Source organism: Vitis riparia, chromosome 7 (assembly GCF_004353265.1).
Source record: "Vitis riparia cultivar Riparia Gloire de Montpellier isolate 1030 chromosome 7, EGFV_Vit.rip_1.0, whole genome shotgun sequence".
Classification (NCBI taxonomy): Eukaryota; Viridiplantae; Streptophyta; class Magnoliopsida; order Vitales; family Vitaceae; genus Vitis; species Vitis riparia.
Genome location: NC_048437.1, coordinates 27,192,179 through 27,208,005, shown reverse-complemented (window position 1 = coordinate 27,208,005; position 15,827 = coordinate 27,192,179). Strand labels below are relative to the sequence as shown.

General features: G+C 35.6%; 3 protein-coding genes across 3 annotated transcripts; all 3 read right to left on the bottom strand.

The window, feature by feature from the left end:
• Nucleotides 1-189: 189 nt before the first annotated feature.
• LOC117918008 (small nuclear ribonucleoprotein Sm D2-like) lies at nt 190-4,401 on the bottom strand. The gene is made up of 5 exons (XM_034834520.1): nt 4,305-4,401; nt 3,218-3,242; nt 1,028-1,102; nt 646-750; nt 190-535 (listed from the first exon to the last, which is right to left on the bottom strand). The coding sequence occupies exons 2-5, from the start codon at nt 3,233-3,235 to the stop codon at nt 419-421; spliced, it is 315 nt and encodes a 104-aa protein (XP_034690411.1). The 5' UTR covers nt 3,236-3,242; nt 4,305-4,401; the 3' UTR covers nt 190-418.
• Nucleotides 4,402-5,437: 1,036 nt separating this feature from the next.
• On the bottom strand, nt 5,438-9,142 carry LOC117919411 (caffeoylshikimate esterase-like). Its single transcript, XM_034836608.1, has 8 exons — nt 8,726-9,142; nt 8,520-8,610; nt 8,386-8,418; nt 6,791-6,937; nt 6,576-6,706; nt 6,290-6,427; nt 6,089-6,187; nt 5,438-5,953 (listed from the first exon to the last, which is right to left on the bottom strand). The coding sequence occupies exons 1-8, from the start codon at nt 8,744-8,746 to the stop codon at nt 5,564-5,566; spliced, it is 1,050 nt and encodes a 349-aa protein (XP_034692499.1). The 5' UTR covers nt 8,747-9,142; the 3' UTR covers nt 5,438-5,563.
• Nucleotides 9,143-12,382: 3,240 nt separating this feature from the next.
• On the bottom strand, nt 12,383-15,163 carry LOC117917838 (outer envelope pore protein 16-4, chloroplastic). The gene is made up of 6 exons (XM_034834267.1): nt 14,985-15,163; nt 14,850-14,901; nt 14,686-14,717; nt 14,556-14,589; nt 13,363-13,430; nt 12,383-12,982 (listed from the first exon to the last, which is right to left on the bottom strand). The coding sequence occupies exons 1-6, from the start codon at nt 15,054-15,056 to the stop codon at nt 12,848-12,850; spliced, it is 393 nt and encodes a 130-aa protein (XP_034690158.1). The 5' UTR covers nt 15,057-15,163; the 3' UTR covers nt 12,383-12,847.
• Between the last annotated feature and the right edge of the window lie 664 nt (nt 15,164-15,827).

The following is a 15,827-nucleotide window of genomic DNA, read 5'->3' as shown; positions in this document are numbered from 1 at the left end:
CACAAAGCAAACTTTGTGCCTAAAATTGGATACCATTGATGAAGAGCAGATCAAAATCTCAATGCATTTTTCTTCTTTCAGGATGTTATTAAATTCAATTTCTCAACGCTGTTTCTTTGTTCTCTGGTGCTAAGAAACTTAGGCAGAGAGCAGTTTCCTTACTGAACAACCCACCAAGTGAACAAGCAGTAGGGCAAATTGAAAAAGTCATTTGATTGTATTAATTAAAGCATTTCTTGTAAAGAAAAAGCCAGCTCAACTCAGACTAGTTTCAGACTATCCTAGAAAAGACAAATTGATTTAGTCACACACACTTCCTCAAAATGGTTTGTGTCGTACAGTTCCTCAAAAGAAGGCATAACATTCAGGCCACTGACTACTAATACTAGTTAAACCTCCGTACAGAGCCACTACTTTCTCACTTGGGATTCCTAAGGACAATGATAACAGAATCTCCTCGGAGGAACATCTTACTGATGAACCTATCTTTGTTAACTGGATTAGCCTTTTTCTTCCCTTTCCCAGTTTTCGGTACCTGAGCCAAAACCAAATTTCATTTACTCCGTGAAGAAAACTCTAATGATAGACACTACAGCATTAGATTGAGGAAACAATGAGATAGAATTCTCTGTAAATAAAACTAACCTCAGTCCACATCTCCCTGACGTTCTCAAGAACCATGTTACAGTGCCGATCAAAAGCTCTCACACGTCCCAGAAGCTTCTTGTTGTTTCGGCAATTAATGAGTACCTGAGTGGATGGCAAAAGTCAAATGTTTCCAACAGCCAGATTGATCACAAACCTATCTAATGCAGCTAAGCCAAACAAATCCAAATATAGATCACAAACCATAGCTAGTGGAAACACGAATTATATTTCATTATAATCAAATTTGCTTCCGGAAGCACAAACCTTAATCAACAGTTTTAACACCTAATATCAGTTTTAAAAACCTTCTCTGTGAACAATTGCATCCAAAAAAATACTTCCAGGCCCCTATGTAATACTACAAAGATTCATCAATTACCTGTGTGTTATTTTTAACACTCATCATCAGAACAGAAAGTGGCCCTGTGCTAAATTCCTCTCCCTCATTCTTGGCCTGTCAAAACTAATTTGGATTAGTACTGAAAACTTCAATATATGACAAAGGAGATCCTTTCCAGTAATCATAAACAGAAATTTCAATTCAAAGTGAAGGAGATCTTCTCCAATAATGAAAAAGACAGTACAATAATGGAAAAACTAGAGAAGCATCAATAAGTGGTAATCTAAATCCAATTTAACAGGAGAAAAAATGAACATGGAAACATATCAAATTATAGTGCATGCTTTCTTAGAAAAAGATAAACCATTAATACAATTATACCTAGACACTAAATTAGAAAAGACAGCTAATGAAGAGCTCTAACACAATACTATAACAAAACATATCTCTCATTACCCTAGAAATGCCGATGCCACAAACACCCAAGCATGGAGTACAATATTGAAGATGATTTTAAGAAACTACTTTGACATAGTGAAAGTTTGAAAGAGTGCTCCCATCCAAAAAAGAATGTAAAGAAAATCCATTTATACAAAACTATAACAAAGTTTGCTTTCTGGACATTGTCTATTGGTAGGTATTTTTTTTTATAAGTAAATAAGATTTCTTATAAAAAAGAGACACTAAAAAAGCGACTCAAGGTATACAATACCTATACACCCGCCTTCAACAAGGCCAAAAAACAAAGAAAGCCCAACACCACAACAAACCTACTTAGAGCCCAACCAATCAATAAAATTAGCTATAGTTAGAGGGCAATCATCTATGAACAACTTAGTCTTGGACCAAAAAGAAAGGATAAAAGAGTGTTTTAGTCTCTGAATAGACAACATATCATCCTTGAAAGCCAATCTATTCCTCACCTTCCAAACCGTCCAGAAAATGTGAAGAGGAGCAGCTCTCCACGCCTTCTTGCGTTTTATGCCCACAAAAAAACCATTCCAGCTTAGAAAGGTCTCTCTAACTAAAGAAGGCAATACCCAAGACACCCCAAATAAAGTAAAAAGTAGATCCCATAACACCCTTATTCTTGAACAATGAAGGAGAAGATGGTAGGTATGGGCTAGATACTATGGCCAAACTATAGCTTGAACAATATGCTTGAAAGTTCTTGGAATTCAGGACACCGAGGACATATTCAGAAACCATAAATGATCAATCAGTCAGGGTTAATAAGAAATATACTGAGCAAGTCTAGCTAGCTTGCAAGCTTGGCTGGTAATGTAAAAATCTTGAGCTCAGTCAAGTTCACAGACCAAGCATGACCATGAAAGATGGTACAGAGCATTGACCAGTTATAGATAAAGGGAGTCTGTCATTATGCTGTTATATGCACTTGATGGATTCCTAGTAGTTTTTACTCAATGATGATTAGTGGCAAATTACAAACTTTCTCTTGTAGGTTCTAAGATGAACTTATTGAAAGAACCTAGTTTAATTTACTCTATCTGGCCTTCAATATTAAGTTTGCAAGTTCAAAGAGAGTTTACATGAAATCCGCACTTCAATTTCTAAATAGCTAAATTGGTAAAACAACATCAGAGAACATGTAAAACAGTGTAGACATTCATAAATATTTTTTTTTTTTTAGTTAAATTTTTGTCCCCATTGGGACTTGAACCTGGAAACTCCCACAAACACTCCCCATCCCTTTACCACTTGAGTTAGGCCTCAAGGGCAGCATTCATAAATAAATTATGATAATGTAGTGAATTTTTTTTTTTTTTTGATAGGTGATAATGTAGTGAAAAAAAATAAATCTTTAAAGTAACCATTCAAATTCTTGGGCCTGTAAATTTGCCAAGTGGTAAAAATAATAAGGCAACAAGTGAGAAATAAAAATAAATAAAGAATAATCTAAAGGTGAAGGACCAACAATGAAGGCTACTAATATGTAGGACTAATCATTTCACTTTTGTTACAAGATTCATGACATATCATGATCCTTTACACAATTCAAGATTTCACAATATCAACAATTAAATTGATGGAGAAAATGAACAACATTTTTTATTGTTGCAGGAGGTCCTAGATAATAAGTAGAAAAACAACTTTAACAGAAAGAAAATGCAGAATTGCACAAAAGTACAAAATAAAGAACATGACAATAGAAGGCCAACTATCTTGAGCTGTGTAAAAACAAATCAATAAAAGAGAGAGAGAACTCACGGTGGCATCCTCCTCCATTTGTAGACTGAAGGAGAAGAAAAAGAAGAAGAAAAATATTAGTACATTCTAACCATATTTATTAGAAAAAAAATAGCTGACAACACACAGCCAATATGCATTTCACATACATGGATGAATAATTTTTTTTCACAAAAAATAAGTTACCATGGATATATCCGTATCTTAATCCAACATTCTACTGATATTCCTCATTCAAATTATCAACCAATACAGAATAATGAGTCTTTTCTCAACTTCCATATGCAACCATAACACAATATCGTTGATGAAACAATGCTATTAACTCATAATATAAGACTGAATACTCAGACAAACAGATGGCTTCACCAGAAGAGAAACCCAATTCCTTCAAAAAAAAAAAAGTAGAAAAAGAGAGGAAATTGGCCGAAAACTTTGCAAGTATGTGAGAGAAGTGCAGATGAGTCTTAAAAGAGCTTTATAACCTGAAAGCGCAAGAGTTGTAGGAATAATGCCCATATGCATATTGATATGACATGTTCATAGGAATCTTTACATAGAACTCATAATATCATTCAACAGAGAAGAAAACCGAGGATAAAATGAGGTAAATGTTTGGATTTTATAAGTGCCCGTGAACATTTTGAAAGTTAAGTAAGTGGAGCATACGGCGCGAAACGAGTCCGACCGAAAAAGGACAATTTGTAGCAGTATGAACAAATACGATTGTGAACACGCATAATGCATCTAACAGATGTATGCGTTTAAATATCATAATCCAACATGCTAATGAAGAAAATGGTTGAATTTCAACACAAGATGAAATAAAACCCTAGTCACAGAACAAGTTGAACTTTAGGCCTAAAAGTTTCAAAGTCAGCCTCTGGAGCTGTTTTCCAACTGGATTGAATCCATAATTGGGAAATGATTTGCTCCCCAAGACTCGATTCAGACACCAAAAGAAAATACAGACCTCCAAACCCTAAAACCACAAAAACCCTAAAAACCCAAAACCCTAGACAAAAAAAGAAAAAATTGGAAAACCTCCAAAACCCTAGAGTTGCGAAGTGTAACTTCAGAGAAAGAGAGAGGGAGAGAGGATACTTACCGGAGCTTCGGATCGTTTTCTCGTGCGAGAGAAATAGAACAGAGAGCACTGAGATTTGATTTCTTTGCCGTTGAGAAGGGAAAAATGCGAAGGTGTGACCGTGTGAGACAGTGAGAGAGGGAAGTATTCGTTATGTCATGTCGGGCCGGGTCGGGTCGGGTTTGTTTTAGGGCATGTTTGGCTGGGGACATTAATGGGTCCGTTTGGATACTCGAAAGCATGAGATATATATCATTCTATTATAAAATTAAAAGTTTTTATGTAAACATAAAATATAAATATTTTGATAGGTAAATCAAGTTTTTATTTCAAGAAATTTTTTTTTATTTTTAATTAAAAATTGAAATAGAAATCAAGTCATAAATTCCAAAAAAAAAATCTTTAATTCAACTTTAAAAAATGTTTTTTTCTTTTTAATTTTTCAAAAGTCAATCGAAAAAAAATGTTTTTTTTTTTCAATAATAGAGTAACCTTCTATGATCAAATCCTTAGACCTCAGAGTTAAGTATCATTGATGGTAGGATTTGAACCTGAAATCACATGTCTTTTACTAGGACTACATTTCCCAACATTGGTATCGACCAAGTGGGAAGTTAATCAAACAAGTTTTACAACATACTTCTCTGAAGTATCTTTTTGTTAGAAGCTAATTAAGAATCTGATAATGATTTTAGAAACATCAAAAACATTTCCTAATACTTGAAAATATCAAAAAATCAGTTTTTAAGGCTCAAAAACATTTTCTAATATTTGAAAACTTATTTTTTAAAAAAAAAATTAAGCATAACAATATAGGAATATTTATTTTTACTATGATTTAGAGTGCGTTTAATAATTTTAGAAATAGTTTTTAGACTTTTTTATACTTAAAATTTTTTATCAAGTATTAAAAAAACTAAAAACACTTTCTAAAATCGTTACCAAACACACACTTTAACACATGATCAAAATCACTTTTTTTCTCCATGAGATTTCACTCTTAAATGGGCCTACCTTCATCTGAGCAAAGAAAATCGTTAATCAATATGGTTAACATAATTCAGTCCAATGTTTTTAGACACCATTTTTGGGAAAGTGGATGATCACAACTATACCATGAACTAGTTCCAGAGTCTGCCATGAGAATAACCATATAGCTATGCAAGAAAAGAAACCCACGTCTTATTCCACTTTCCCAGTATATTTCATATACTTTAATTCACATTTACAAGGAAAATGAAGAGACAAAGCCATAGACACCCTCAGGTGACCGGAGTGTGCTACATTGCTGAATGATGGAGTGTTCGACGTCCGTTAAACCCGCAAAGATAGCATCCAGGTGATCGTGTTCGCTGCAACTTTTCTCTGTTTACCATCTCCGTTGATGTGCTGGTGGTGGATGTTTTGATCACAGGGTCAGTGTAGTGAAGTGGTTGAAAGGTAAGGGCGGCACTGTCGCCTGTGCTGCGCTTGTCCAGCCAAGTTATGATGTCGGAAAACACCATCTCAATGTTCTCATCAGGCTCTCCTGATGTCAAACCATGCCACATCCCAGGATACAATTTCATGGTCTTGTCTCTGCTACTGGCTTGTCCATACAGTGCCCGGCTCACGTCTGGGTCAGTCACCGTATCTGCCTCACCATGCAGCACAAAGAATGGCAATGTAACCTGCCAAAAACCACCTCAATCAACACTGGGGAGATAAGGGGAAATCCAAAATCAATGAGGATCTTTTGTTTCCTGCAATGCTGTCCTGATTATCTTATGTATGTGTTGACACCAAAGAAGAAGAAAGGCAATGACCTCATGTAATGAGTCCTCGAGGCTCATGCTGGTTCTGAGCATTTCCAGCGCTGTCTTCAGCCTCGGCTTGTCTTGGTATATCAACTTATTGTTTCTTATCTGCGCATTATTAACGACAGAAAGCAATGCTGTTCAGAATCCCACGTTTACATGAGAGGAATATATGGGACTAGAAGTTGGAAAACAGATATATATCATCACCTCTTCTCTCTTAACAGGGTCCTTGAATGCAGAATCTATTACATCCTTTGTGGGCACTATCTTCCACTTTGGTATTATCTCTTCCACTTTTGTTAATATATTCACAACTACAGGATGTGGCTTCACCTTCTCCGATATCTGACCATTTTCATACATTAATTAGGAATACCCAGGGTTCAATTTCTTGGTAGCAAAGCGGGAAAAAAAAAGATGTTTTCCAAATTCCAACCAATAGAAAGCATGTTGTGGAATTTGGGAGTTGATCACACAATCATCTTGCATTTACCTTACACATGGGTGCAACCAGAACTGCGCCATTCCAGAAATTGGGGTCCTTTTTATGAAGTAGTAGGGCCACTGCTCCACCCATGGACTCTCCATACAAGAACCTGTTCTTATCCCTATACTCTTCCTGCACTGATATACATCAGCAAACAACTTGAGAGACTGTGTTACCATCAATAAAATGCATGCTCAGGCCAAAAGTGACTAGTAACCTACCACAAACAGATTTGAAGAAGTCGTTACAGTCACTGACAATGTTGTTAAACTTCTTGATATAACATCGAGCACCTCTGGACCGTCCATGTCCTTCATAATCAATTCCAATCACAGCATATCCAGCACTTGCTAGTCTGGTCCCACATCCTAGAAACATTTCATTTTCATGCATCAGATCAGAAGAATGTCGGTGTGGGGCATATGATATATGGCTAAAATCAGGATACACCCTATAGGCCTCATACCCACTTGGTGATTCGGTTATTATGTTACTAGAACTCTTAAGCATCTTGGTGTGGCCCAGTTGCTAATCATGCCTATCAATTGACTGTTTAGCAACCCAAACCAACCACTCTGACCAGCATTTCCTCAGTGTAATAGACTTAATAATTCAATGGTGGCGTCGTTTTCTTTTGAAAAAATGGGAAGCATGATATGACAGGATAGCTTATTCAATCAAAGATTACCCTATTTGTAAACTGCTATTGTCCCACAGTTCATTGTATAATAGACCAAAAAGAAAAGAACAATTAGTGAACATACACCCAACTCAATTATGGGCAATTTTTTAACGACATGTGAATTATGCAACTAGTTTCAGGCCCTAACTTTATGTAACAAAAAGAATAGTTGGGTGCTAATCACAACAGGAGGCGATTTAGGCTTTATGCCAAACGAAAGATAAGGCAAAAGGTGTGCCCTTTATGGGTTTTGTAAGATATCACAGCAGGGGTGAGAAAAAGTGCGATAGAAGTTATGGGCAGACTGTGGTGCCAAGAAAGTACACAAAGAAGAAATGTGATGGCAGTTAAGAGCCTTAAAACCCGAATTTCCTTGTGCCACAAATGTGGAGAAGCAAAATTGCATTTATTTTGCTACTAAAACTAAGGATATCCTCTGTTTAGAATAAAACAAAGGCATCTTTAGATGGTTCACGTAAATTAATTGCTGCCTATGGTTGGTATTAATATTCTTTTTACAAGTGCACCATCAAGAATAGGACCATAACGGATAATGCGAGCAATATGGCAAACTATAGAGAAAAAACCAAAAAAAAAAAGGATGGATTTGAACATTCAAATCCTAAGGAAAAATGGAGTTGAATTCCAAAGGAATATCCAAACAAAGATGCCTTTACCACTGATCAATGTCCAAAATGGCAGGGCATTGGAGCTCGAATTTATTATGTTGCCCTAGGGAATTCATTGCAGGCTGAGGGACAGTTAGACCATATTGACGAATAATAGTTAATCAAGCTTCCCCTTTCTGGTGTAATAATAATACATACCAACAATTTTCTGCAGCAAAATCTCTCTCTTTCGATGAGTCATAGCTATTAAAATCTCCACAGGGGAATCAAATGGATGAAATTGGGAGATTTGCCATAAATGAAACTTGATGAATGAATGAACCCATGGTCCCAAAACTAGGGTTGCTGTGAATGACGATTTTTGTGAGTGAGGTTTCAGCAGAGAGAGTCATTGGTGACCACAGGCTAAAGAGATTAGCCCACTCGATCTAGGCACTAGCAGGCATTAGAATGTTGAACTAAAATGGAAAAATTAGAAGAGAGCCCATTTAAGAACATTTATTACCTCTCATGAAACTGCTGCACTCCATGCCATACCCTGCAAAACCCATTAATGTGTGAATAGGATTAAAGTAATCATACAGAGAGAGAGAGAGTCAGAGAGAGAGAAAGAGAGAGGGAGAGAGGAGGAAGAGAGACCATGGCAGAGGAAAACAAGGGCCTTTGGAGGAGAAAAGGGCAACCATCTGCAAGTAAAGAGCTGGACTCCTCTGGAGTTCCTTATATACTCCTAGCATCATTCAAAAACACACACAAACACAGAAAACCCACACCCCAATCAGCCAAATAATCTCATTATAAGAACTCCACACAACACAGAAGAAGAAGGAGAAGACGCTACTGACCTCTTGATACTCAACCTCCATATCTCCCAATACCCACCTACAGAACAGCAGCAGCAACAACAACAACAACTCCAACACTGAATTCAAACAAACAACAACACCAACTTCCCCATGCTTTCATGCACAACTCCAAGCCAGATGCCCAATGAAAAAAAACCCTCTTACCAAAACCCAACAAGCAGCAAGAAAGTAAAGAAGACAACCAATTCCAGAGAGAGAGAAAAAAAATGGTTTTCCACAAAAGGAAAGGCAAGAAAAAAAGGAGTTTAGAGAGGGAGATGAGCTGAAGATGAGATGTGCAAGAATGGAAGATGGAAAATGGGTTGATGTCAACCGGTTGGTTTGTTATGGGCATAGAAAAGTTCCAAAATAAATGAGGTGTCGTGTGGGGAAAAGCCCATACTTTTCAGTCATGAACTTGAAGAAAGCCCTGAGATGTGGAGATAATATACATTATATACTCTTATCATTATGTGCCATGTCCACGCCCACATTCCCACTACTGTCTCCAATCTCCATCAAGCATCAACATCCTTATCGATCTACGTATACCAAATGTCTTCTCACATAACCATTAAAATCAGTCCCCCATTCCTCCTTACCTTCTATTACTCACCACATTAGAGTATATTTTAAGATTGTTTTTCCTTTTTCCAAATTAGTAATCTTAAAAAGGTTTTGCTGTTATAATATATGGAAGCTGATCCATCTGCATATCTTGAAATCACATGGTCCATGGTACAAGAATTTTCAAAAAAAATTCTAAGATTCCTTAAGTTTAAAAAGAAAAAATTATTTTTTCAGTGGGTTGAAAGTCAAAGAAATTAATATATGATGTGTTGATTAAATTTATGTATCTGAGGATGATCCCATCTGAAACCACAGTTGTTCATTAAGGATCTTACTCATCTGACTTGTGGGCTCTTGGGGCTTTTATGAGCCTCTCATAATCTCCTTTAACTAGCAACCACCCATCTCAGTTCATCATTTATTTTTATTATTATTATTTTTTTAAAAAGGAAAATATATTTTTCATAATTTTCAAGCATAATGTGATTTGAGAAACAATGAATAGTTGTGTGGATGGATAGGTTGAGTGTGATTGGGGGGGCTTGTTTGGAGCGTTTTGACATAAAAAGACAAGAAATTATATCAAAATCATAAAGGCTTCACCACTATTCCAGAAAGGGAAAAGAACGAATCAAACAAGCAAAGCATCAATTCAAATGCATTTATCTCAAGTCCCAACCCTGATTTATTGCATACCTATCAAAATACAAATTTACTGTGTAAGTATTGAATGAATAATAAATTTTCAACCAGCCAAACACAACCCTAAGTGGCCCAGAGTTCACCACAGCAAGCATTGGGGAATGTTGTGAACACCAATTTCACAAATTAAAAATCACAGAAATCTTCTGCATCATGGTTTTATTTAAAGGTTTTTCCTTTTCCTTCTTATTTAATTCTTTGAAAACTATTTCCAAAACAATTTTTAAGAATAATTTTTTTAATATTTTCCAGAATAAAAGTATAAATGTTCTCAGCTCACTTTCATTGTTTTTAAATATTTTTTTTTTAATATAAATGAGCTCCCATTTCATTTCCAATGTTTCAAAATAATTTTTTTTAAATAACTTTTATTTATTGTGTTTTATTTTTTGTATAATATTTGAAAAATGAGTAAAAATAATTAAAATATATTATAAAAAAAATCATGTTTTTATAATAAAGCCATGTTCTGTAATTATTTTTGAAAATAATTTTTAAAAATAATTTTATAATATTTTATATAATAAAAATATATTTAAGAATATAAAATATTTTATTTTTAATCATTCTTCACATTTATATAATTATTTTTTAAAACAACTTAAAAAAATAAAAATAATTAAAAGATGTTTTCTAAACATTTTTTTTTTAAATTGTCCAACATGTTTTTTTTTTTTTTTAGAATAAAAAACTGTTTATGAAAATAATTATCAAATAGAACTTAAATTTTCCAAAAATTGTTTTTTTTTTTTTTTTAAATGATGAACTGTGTTTTTTTTTTTCATTTTTCTGTCAAAACATAATCAAACATGTTTTTAACATTGAAACTTCTACAATAGCTTTGATCAAGATGGTCCGAGAATGTGCAAACACAATATTTAGAATTCTCCCACGTGATCGACTTTCGTGGGTAATGTTTGGAATTGAGACTCAACCAGTAAGAGTCCGAAACAGTCAATTTTCAATCCAGTCGCGGTGGTGTTCGAAATCTGAACTGAATTTGAAGCTGCCAGTTCTGGAATGGGAAAAAAAAAAACAATAATTGATAATAATTTATGAGAACCCTTTATTGGGATTCACAAATTTCTCCCTCCCCAAGACCCAATTCAGATCACAGTCCACACAGCCACAGAAAACTCAGAAAAGCATCACCACAGAACCATGCCCACAACGTACGAAAATTCAAAGGATATGTATTATGTAATTCATCTGATTTCTCATCTCAATCCTTGCCTAAATTTATTGAATTCATATCTGGGCAAGAACCCATTTCTTTTTTCCTTGTCTTTTCCTGGAGGACTGTAGAAAGTGAAGAAGGATGAATGGCTTGAATGCAATGGATACAGAGATATGGTATTGAGATATATAAATGAGAAATGTCACCCAGAAATCAAATCAAATGAGGTTGAACTAAAAGAGCAGAGTATGAGCTAATTGAGTATAGAGATTCCATAAAGATGGTTCCCTATATGGAAACACTGAAATGGGTGCTGGTGAGCCAATAAATGAGTTAGTTGAAACAAAAATGAAAAATTTAGTTCGCTGCTCATACCTACCAGCTTCAGGTCACCTAACTGCTACTGGTTCAATGGGTCCTAGAGGATGTCCTTCCTTGACTTAGAATGAGAAAGTTATTATGATTTTATGGACTGTTTATGAAAATAGAAGTGCATGAGCAAGCAGGGAGGATCATAAAGTGAAGATTTTGTAATTGACCCATGGAGGCTCCTTTCCACACTATCAAAGTTGTGTTCACACCTGACCTAAGAGTGTTCACACCTGAGCTAAGAGAGATGGTCACATGATACTCAGGGCATTTGATGTGGAAGTGACAACAATTGGTCAACTAATGGCTTTTATGAAAAGGTTCAGCAAAATATTGGGAAAATGACATTGTAGTAAAAACTAGAAAGAAAAGAAAAGTGATTATAGGACATGACCAACTGGGGGAAATGTAAGAGTAGACTAATAGTTGATAACTGGTGAGAAGACTAGATTGAGAATGTTACCTGTGTCCAATGAGGAGGAGAGATATTGATGTGAAGGCATGACCTAGTATGATCTTATTAGCTGAAGGTGATCAAAAGGGAAGAATGAGAACAAGTGTATCTGGACCTCTTTACACTGCTGGACTTCCCAGAAGAGGTGGTAAGAAACTGCAGAGTGGCATGGCAGACACTAAAATGAGGCATATTCTTGATGTCTATCAGCTTTATGTTTGGTCCCCTGCCTTTGATGTTGAGGGAGAAATTGACAGCAAAGCTAAACTTCATAACTTAATGATTTGCATTAGGGGTCTCTCCATATTTGAAAGAGAAATGAATCTTGGTACCAGGCCCTTATTCCAGCATAACTCTAAATCCTCAGACATGAGCATATGTCCAATTTGAAATCTAAGATCATTCCCTTCAAAATCACTGTACAGATGTTTGACAAGAATATAACTAAATAAATAAATAACATAGATTCTAGTTGAATAATCAGAACAGTGTTGAGAACAATACAGCTTCATCTGCAATCCTCCCCCATAAACATTCTGGTGAAAGATGATTGACCGATGTTTCGTTCTATAAATCCACTCCTATATCTTTTTAGCTCAACTAAAAGATCATGTGCTCACTTGTCCCAAACCAACCAAGCAAGTGAGCATCGGTTGGTGGCTTGACTAGTTATTTTGAATCAACTAGGGAAGCAGAGCCAGCCTAATCTGACACCAATGCCAAATGATTATGATAACAACTTTCATATAATCCCCAGAGGAAAAAAATCAAATGTGTTGCATACACACTGATGGTCAATGTAAGAAGAGAAGGGTGAGGATCACTTTTCTCCTGCCTGAGGCTTTCTACTTCAAATTGCTTTATAGTAGTCTGCAGCAGCACTACAAGCAGAAACCAAACCAGCCATCCCAACAACCTGTTTCCAACTCCGCGTCCTAGCAGCAACAGTTGCCCCAGCTACAGCACCAGCAATAAAACCATTCACCTGTAAGAAGGGAAAAAAAACCCTTGATTCCTTGACCAGTACATTACTGAGATATGTCCATATCACAACACTTCCAAGATATAGAAATATCAATGTTCTTCTAATGCTAAAGAATGCCTAAATACATGACTAATGACCCCACTGTATGATAAGTGAAGTGAACAACCAACACACAGTCCACTGTCCAAGAATGGCGTAATGGATACACAAATAAGTTAAGATTTTTATCTTTTAAGCACCTTAAGATTCACAGGTCCCTAAAGTACGCTCAAAATTTAAAGATGTAGATCTCGAGTTTTGTACTGATATGCTTGATTGTCTTGACATAATCAAGCCATTCCTTGTTGAAAAGGTTTGAATATAAAAGATATGCGACTAACCCAATCATTCTGCCTCCGGTGTCTTTGAACCACACAGCGAGTACCGGAAAAAACTCCAGCAACAAGTCCTAATGATTAAGAGAAAATAGAAATGCATGCCATGAGATTGAAATAAGTTGAAATAACTAGCAAATGCTCCAAGAAGCACCAAAACAGGTGATGAGAGGGGCACTTAGACATAGAATAGATAAAAATAAAGCACAATTAATGAGAGAACCTGAGATGTGAATGACCAAAAACAAGTAAAAACAATAAAGAGAATTAACAGGAAAAACGTTACCACAGATGCCACATGGGTTAAAGAAAACTTTGCAATGCACTTTGAAGAAAACAAATTTGCCATTACTAATTGCAAAAATGTGTTTACAGATCAGATGGTCATGTGGTGCAGTATAATAAATCAAGTTAATCACTTTTATCTTTAAATTAATCATTTCCCAATGACAGCACTGCCAACTTGGAAGAACAAATTCCAATTGCAAAGTCACACACTCAACATCTTCCTTAGTAGCATGGTACAGAATATCCTAAATGCATATTCCGGACATTCTGTCGTGGGTGCTACTAGAAAGAATTGTTATTCGACCGATTGAATTGCATTTAATTATGTAACAAAGAGGTGGATCAAAGGCCTCGTCTCTGTACCCTGCTATAGAGGATGGACCTTCAAGCGTACAAAATTCTTGTTAAGAAAGATTGGATTAAGCTTAGTCGCTGCTCACGCACGGAGCTCGCTAAGATAGAGCTACAGTATGATATCTATAAGATTTCCTTAGCTTACAGGATATTTTTGCATGTCACAAACACCACACAGTTTTCCCCTGACATCAACAATCCATTGACATCCACAGACAAATCAAAATCATCACGGATAGCCAAACAAAGCCTTTCTAAGCACTTATGATAATAAAGCTCAACCGTTCAGTTCCCATGTGAAGCAGTTAAAGATGCCATAAACAGACAGGAATATCAATATCAAGAAGGCCTAAAACTCCATGCACATTTGATGCATTCAATTCCTGCCAAATGCTCTTATCAATTTGATTACTTGGCTTGCAACAACAACATGTATAGCACATGTAAACACAAATGTGCAAGTTTTGATCATGACAGAAAAGACCTCTAGAGGGTTTATATAATTTTCAACGAAATTGAAAAAACACAGACTCAATCAAAGATGTGCTTATGATTACCGCACTGAAAGCTGATTTTGCCTACTGACTTTGCCTGCAATTACAAGTAAAACAATGAAACAATCAGATTGAATTCCAAAATTTGCACTGAAAGTGGACTGCGAATCAACTTCAGTTAAATGTTTCTTACCACAAATGCAGCGCGAGAGAGATCAGTGAGACCTGTATTTGAAAGAACGCAAAAACTAAAGCAGGTTCAACAGATTTTAGCCCAAATTAACGAACTTGATTGTAGCAATTATTCAAATTCAATCGAACCCTTTGATTGATGCAATAAAGGGAGAGATTCATCACCTTTTTTATTTGCATCGTATGGGCTCATACATAACCCCCAGATTGCTCCAGCCTGAAATTTTGAATCGATTCAACGTAAAGAGAAGTTCTGAGAAAAATGAGAATGACGGGGGAGAGTACAGAAGAGTTTGTTACTGTTCCAACTCGGAGGATGGAATCGACGACGAGAGAAGAGCACGGAACGAAGCCGTCGAAGTCTTCCTCCATTCTTCAGTCAGGGAAGAAGCGGACAAGTCATGGCCGCCATTGGCGTGGCTTCTGGGGAAAGTTTGAAGTGATGAAGGAATGCTAAAACGACGTCGTTGGCTTCAAACGACACCGTTTCTACGTTCCCCGCCTTGCTTCTTTTTCACCCAAGCGCACCGTTTTCCAAATTTTCTCCTTCTGACCCGCCCCCAAAACGACGTCGCTTTATTCCAAACCAAACGACGTCGTTTGATTTGGATGCATCCAGAAATTTCGGTATAAAAATTAGAAGCTTTTATTCAAAAAAATATCTGTAGAAATTATTTTAAAATTTGAGGAAATAATTTTTTTTAATATCTTAATTTTTAAACAATTTTAAAAATCATTAGTTTCAATATAAACTTTACATTTTAGATAAAAGTTACTATGTTTTTTTATTTTTTAAATTCAATAAAAAATATTTTAAGTTAGCAAAGTTTTCCATGATATTAATTATTATATTTTGAAGTTTATAATATCATATTTCAAGAGGATTATTTGTAGATTCTAAGGTGAGTCACGAGGATGAGGTGGCAAGCAATGGGGGAAAATTAAGGCGAGTCACGAGGATGATAAGGTCTCAAGCGATGAGGGAAAATTAAAGCAAACGGCTTTCCATGATATTAGGCATGACTAGAATGTTAATATTAGGTGTGGATTGTTTTTTTTTATTTATCTCTTAACATTAAAATTAATTATCAAATTATCAATTCTAGAAAATATTTAGATAAACATTAAATCCTAACTGTCACT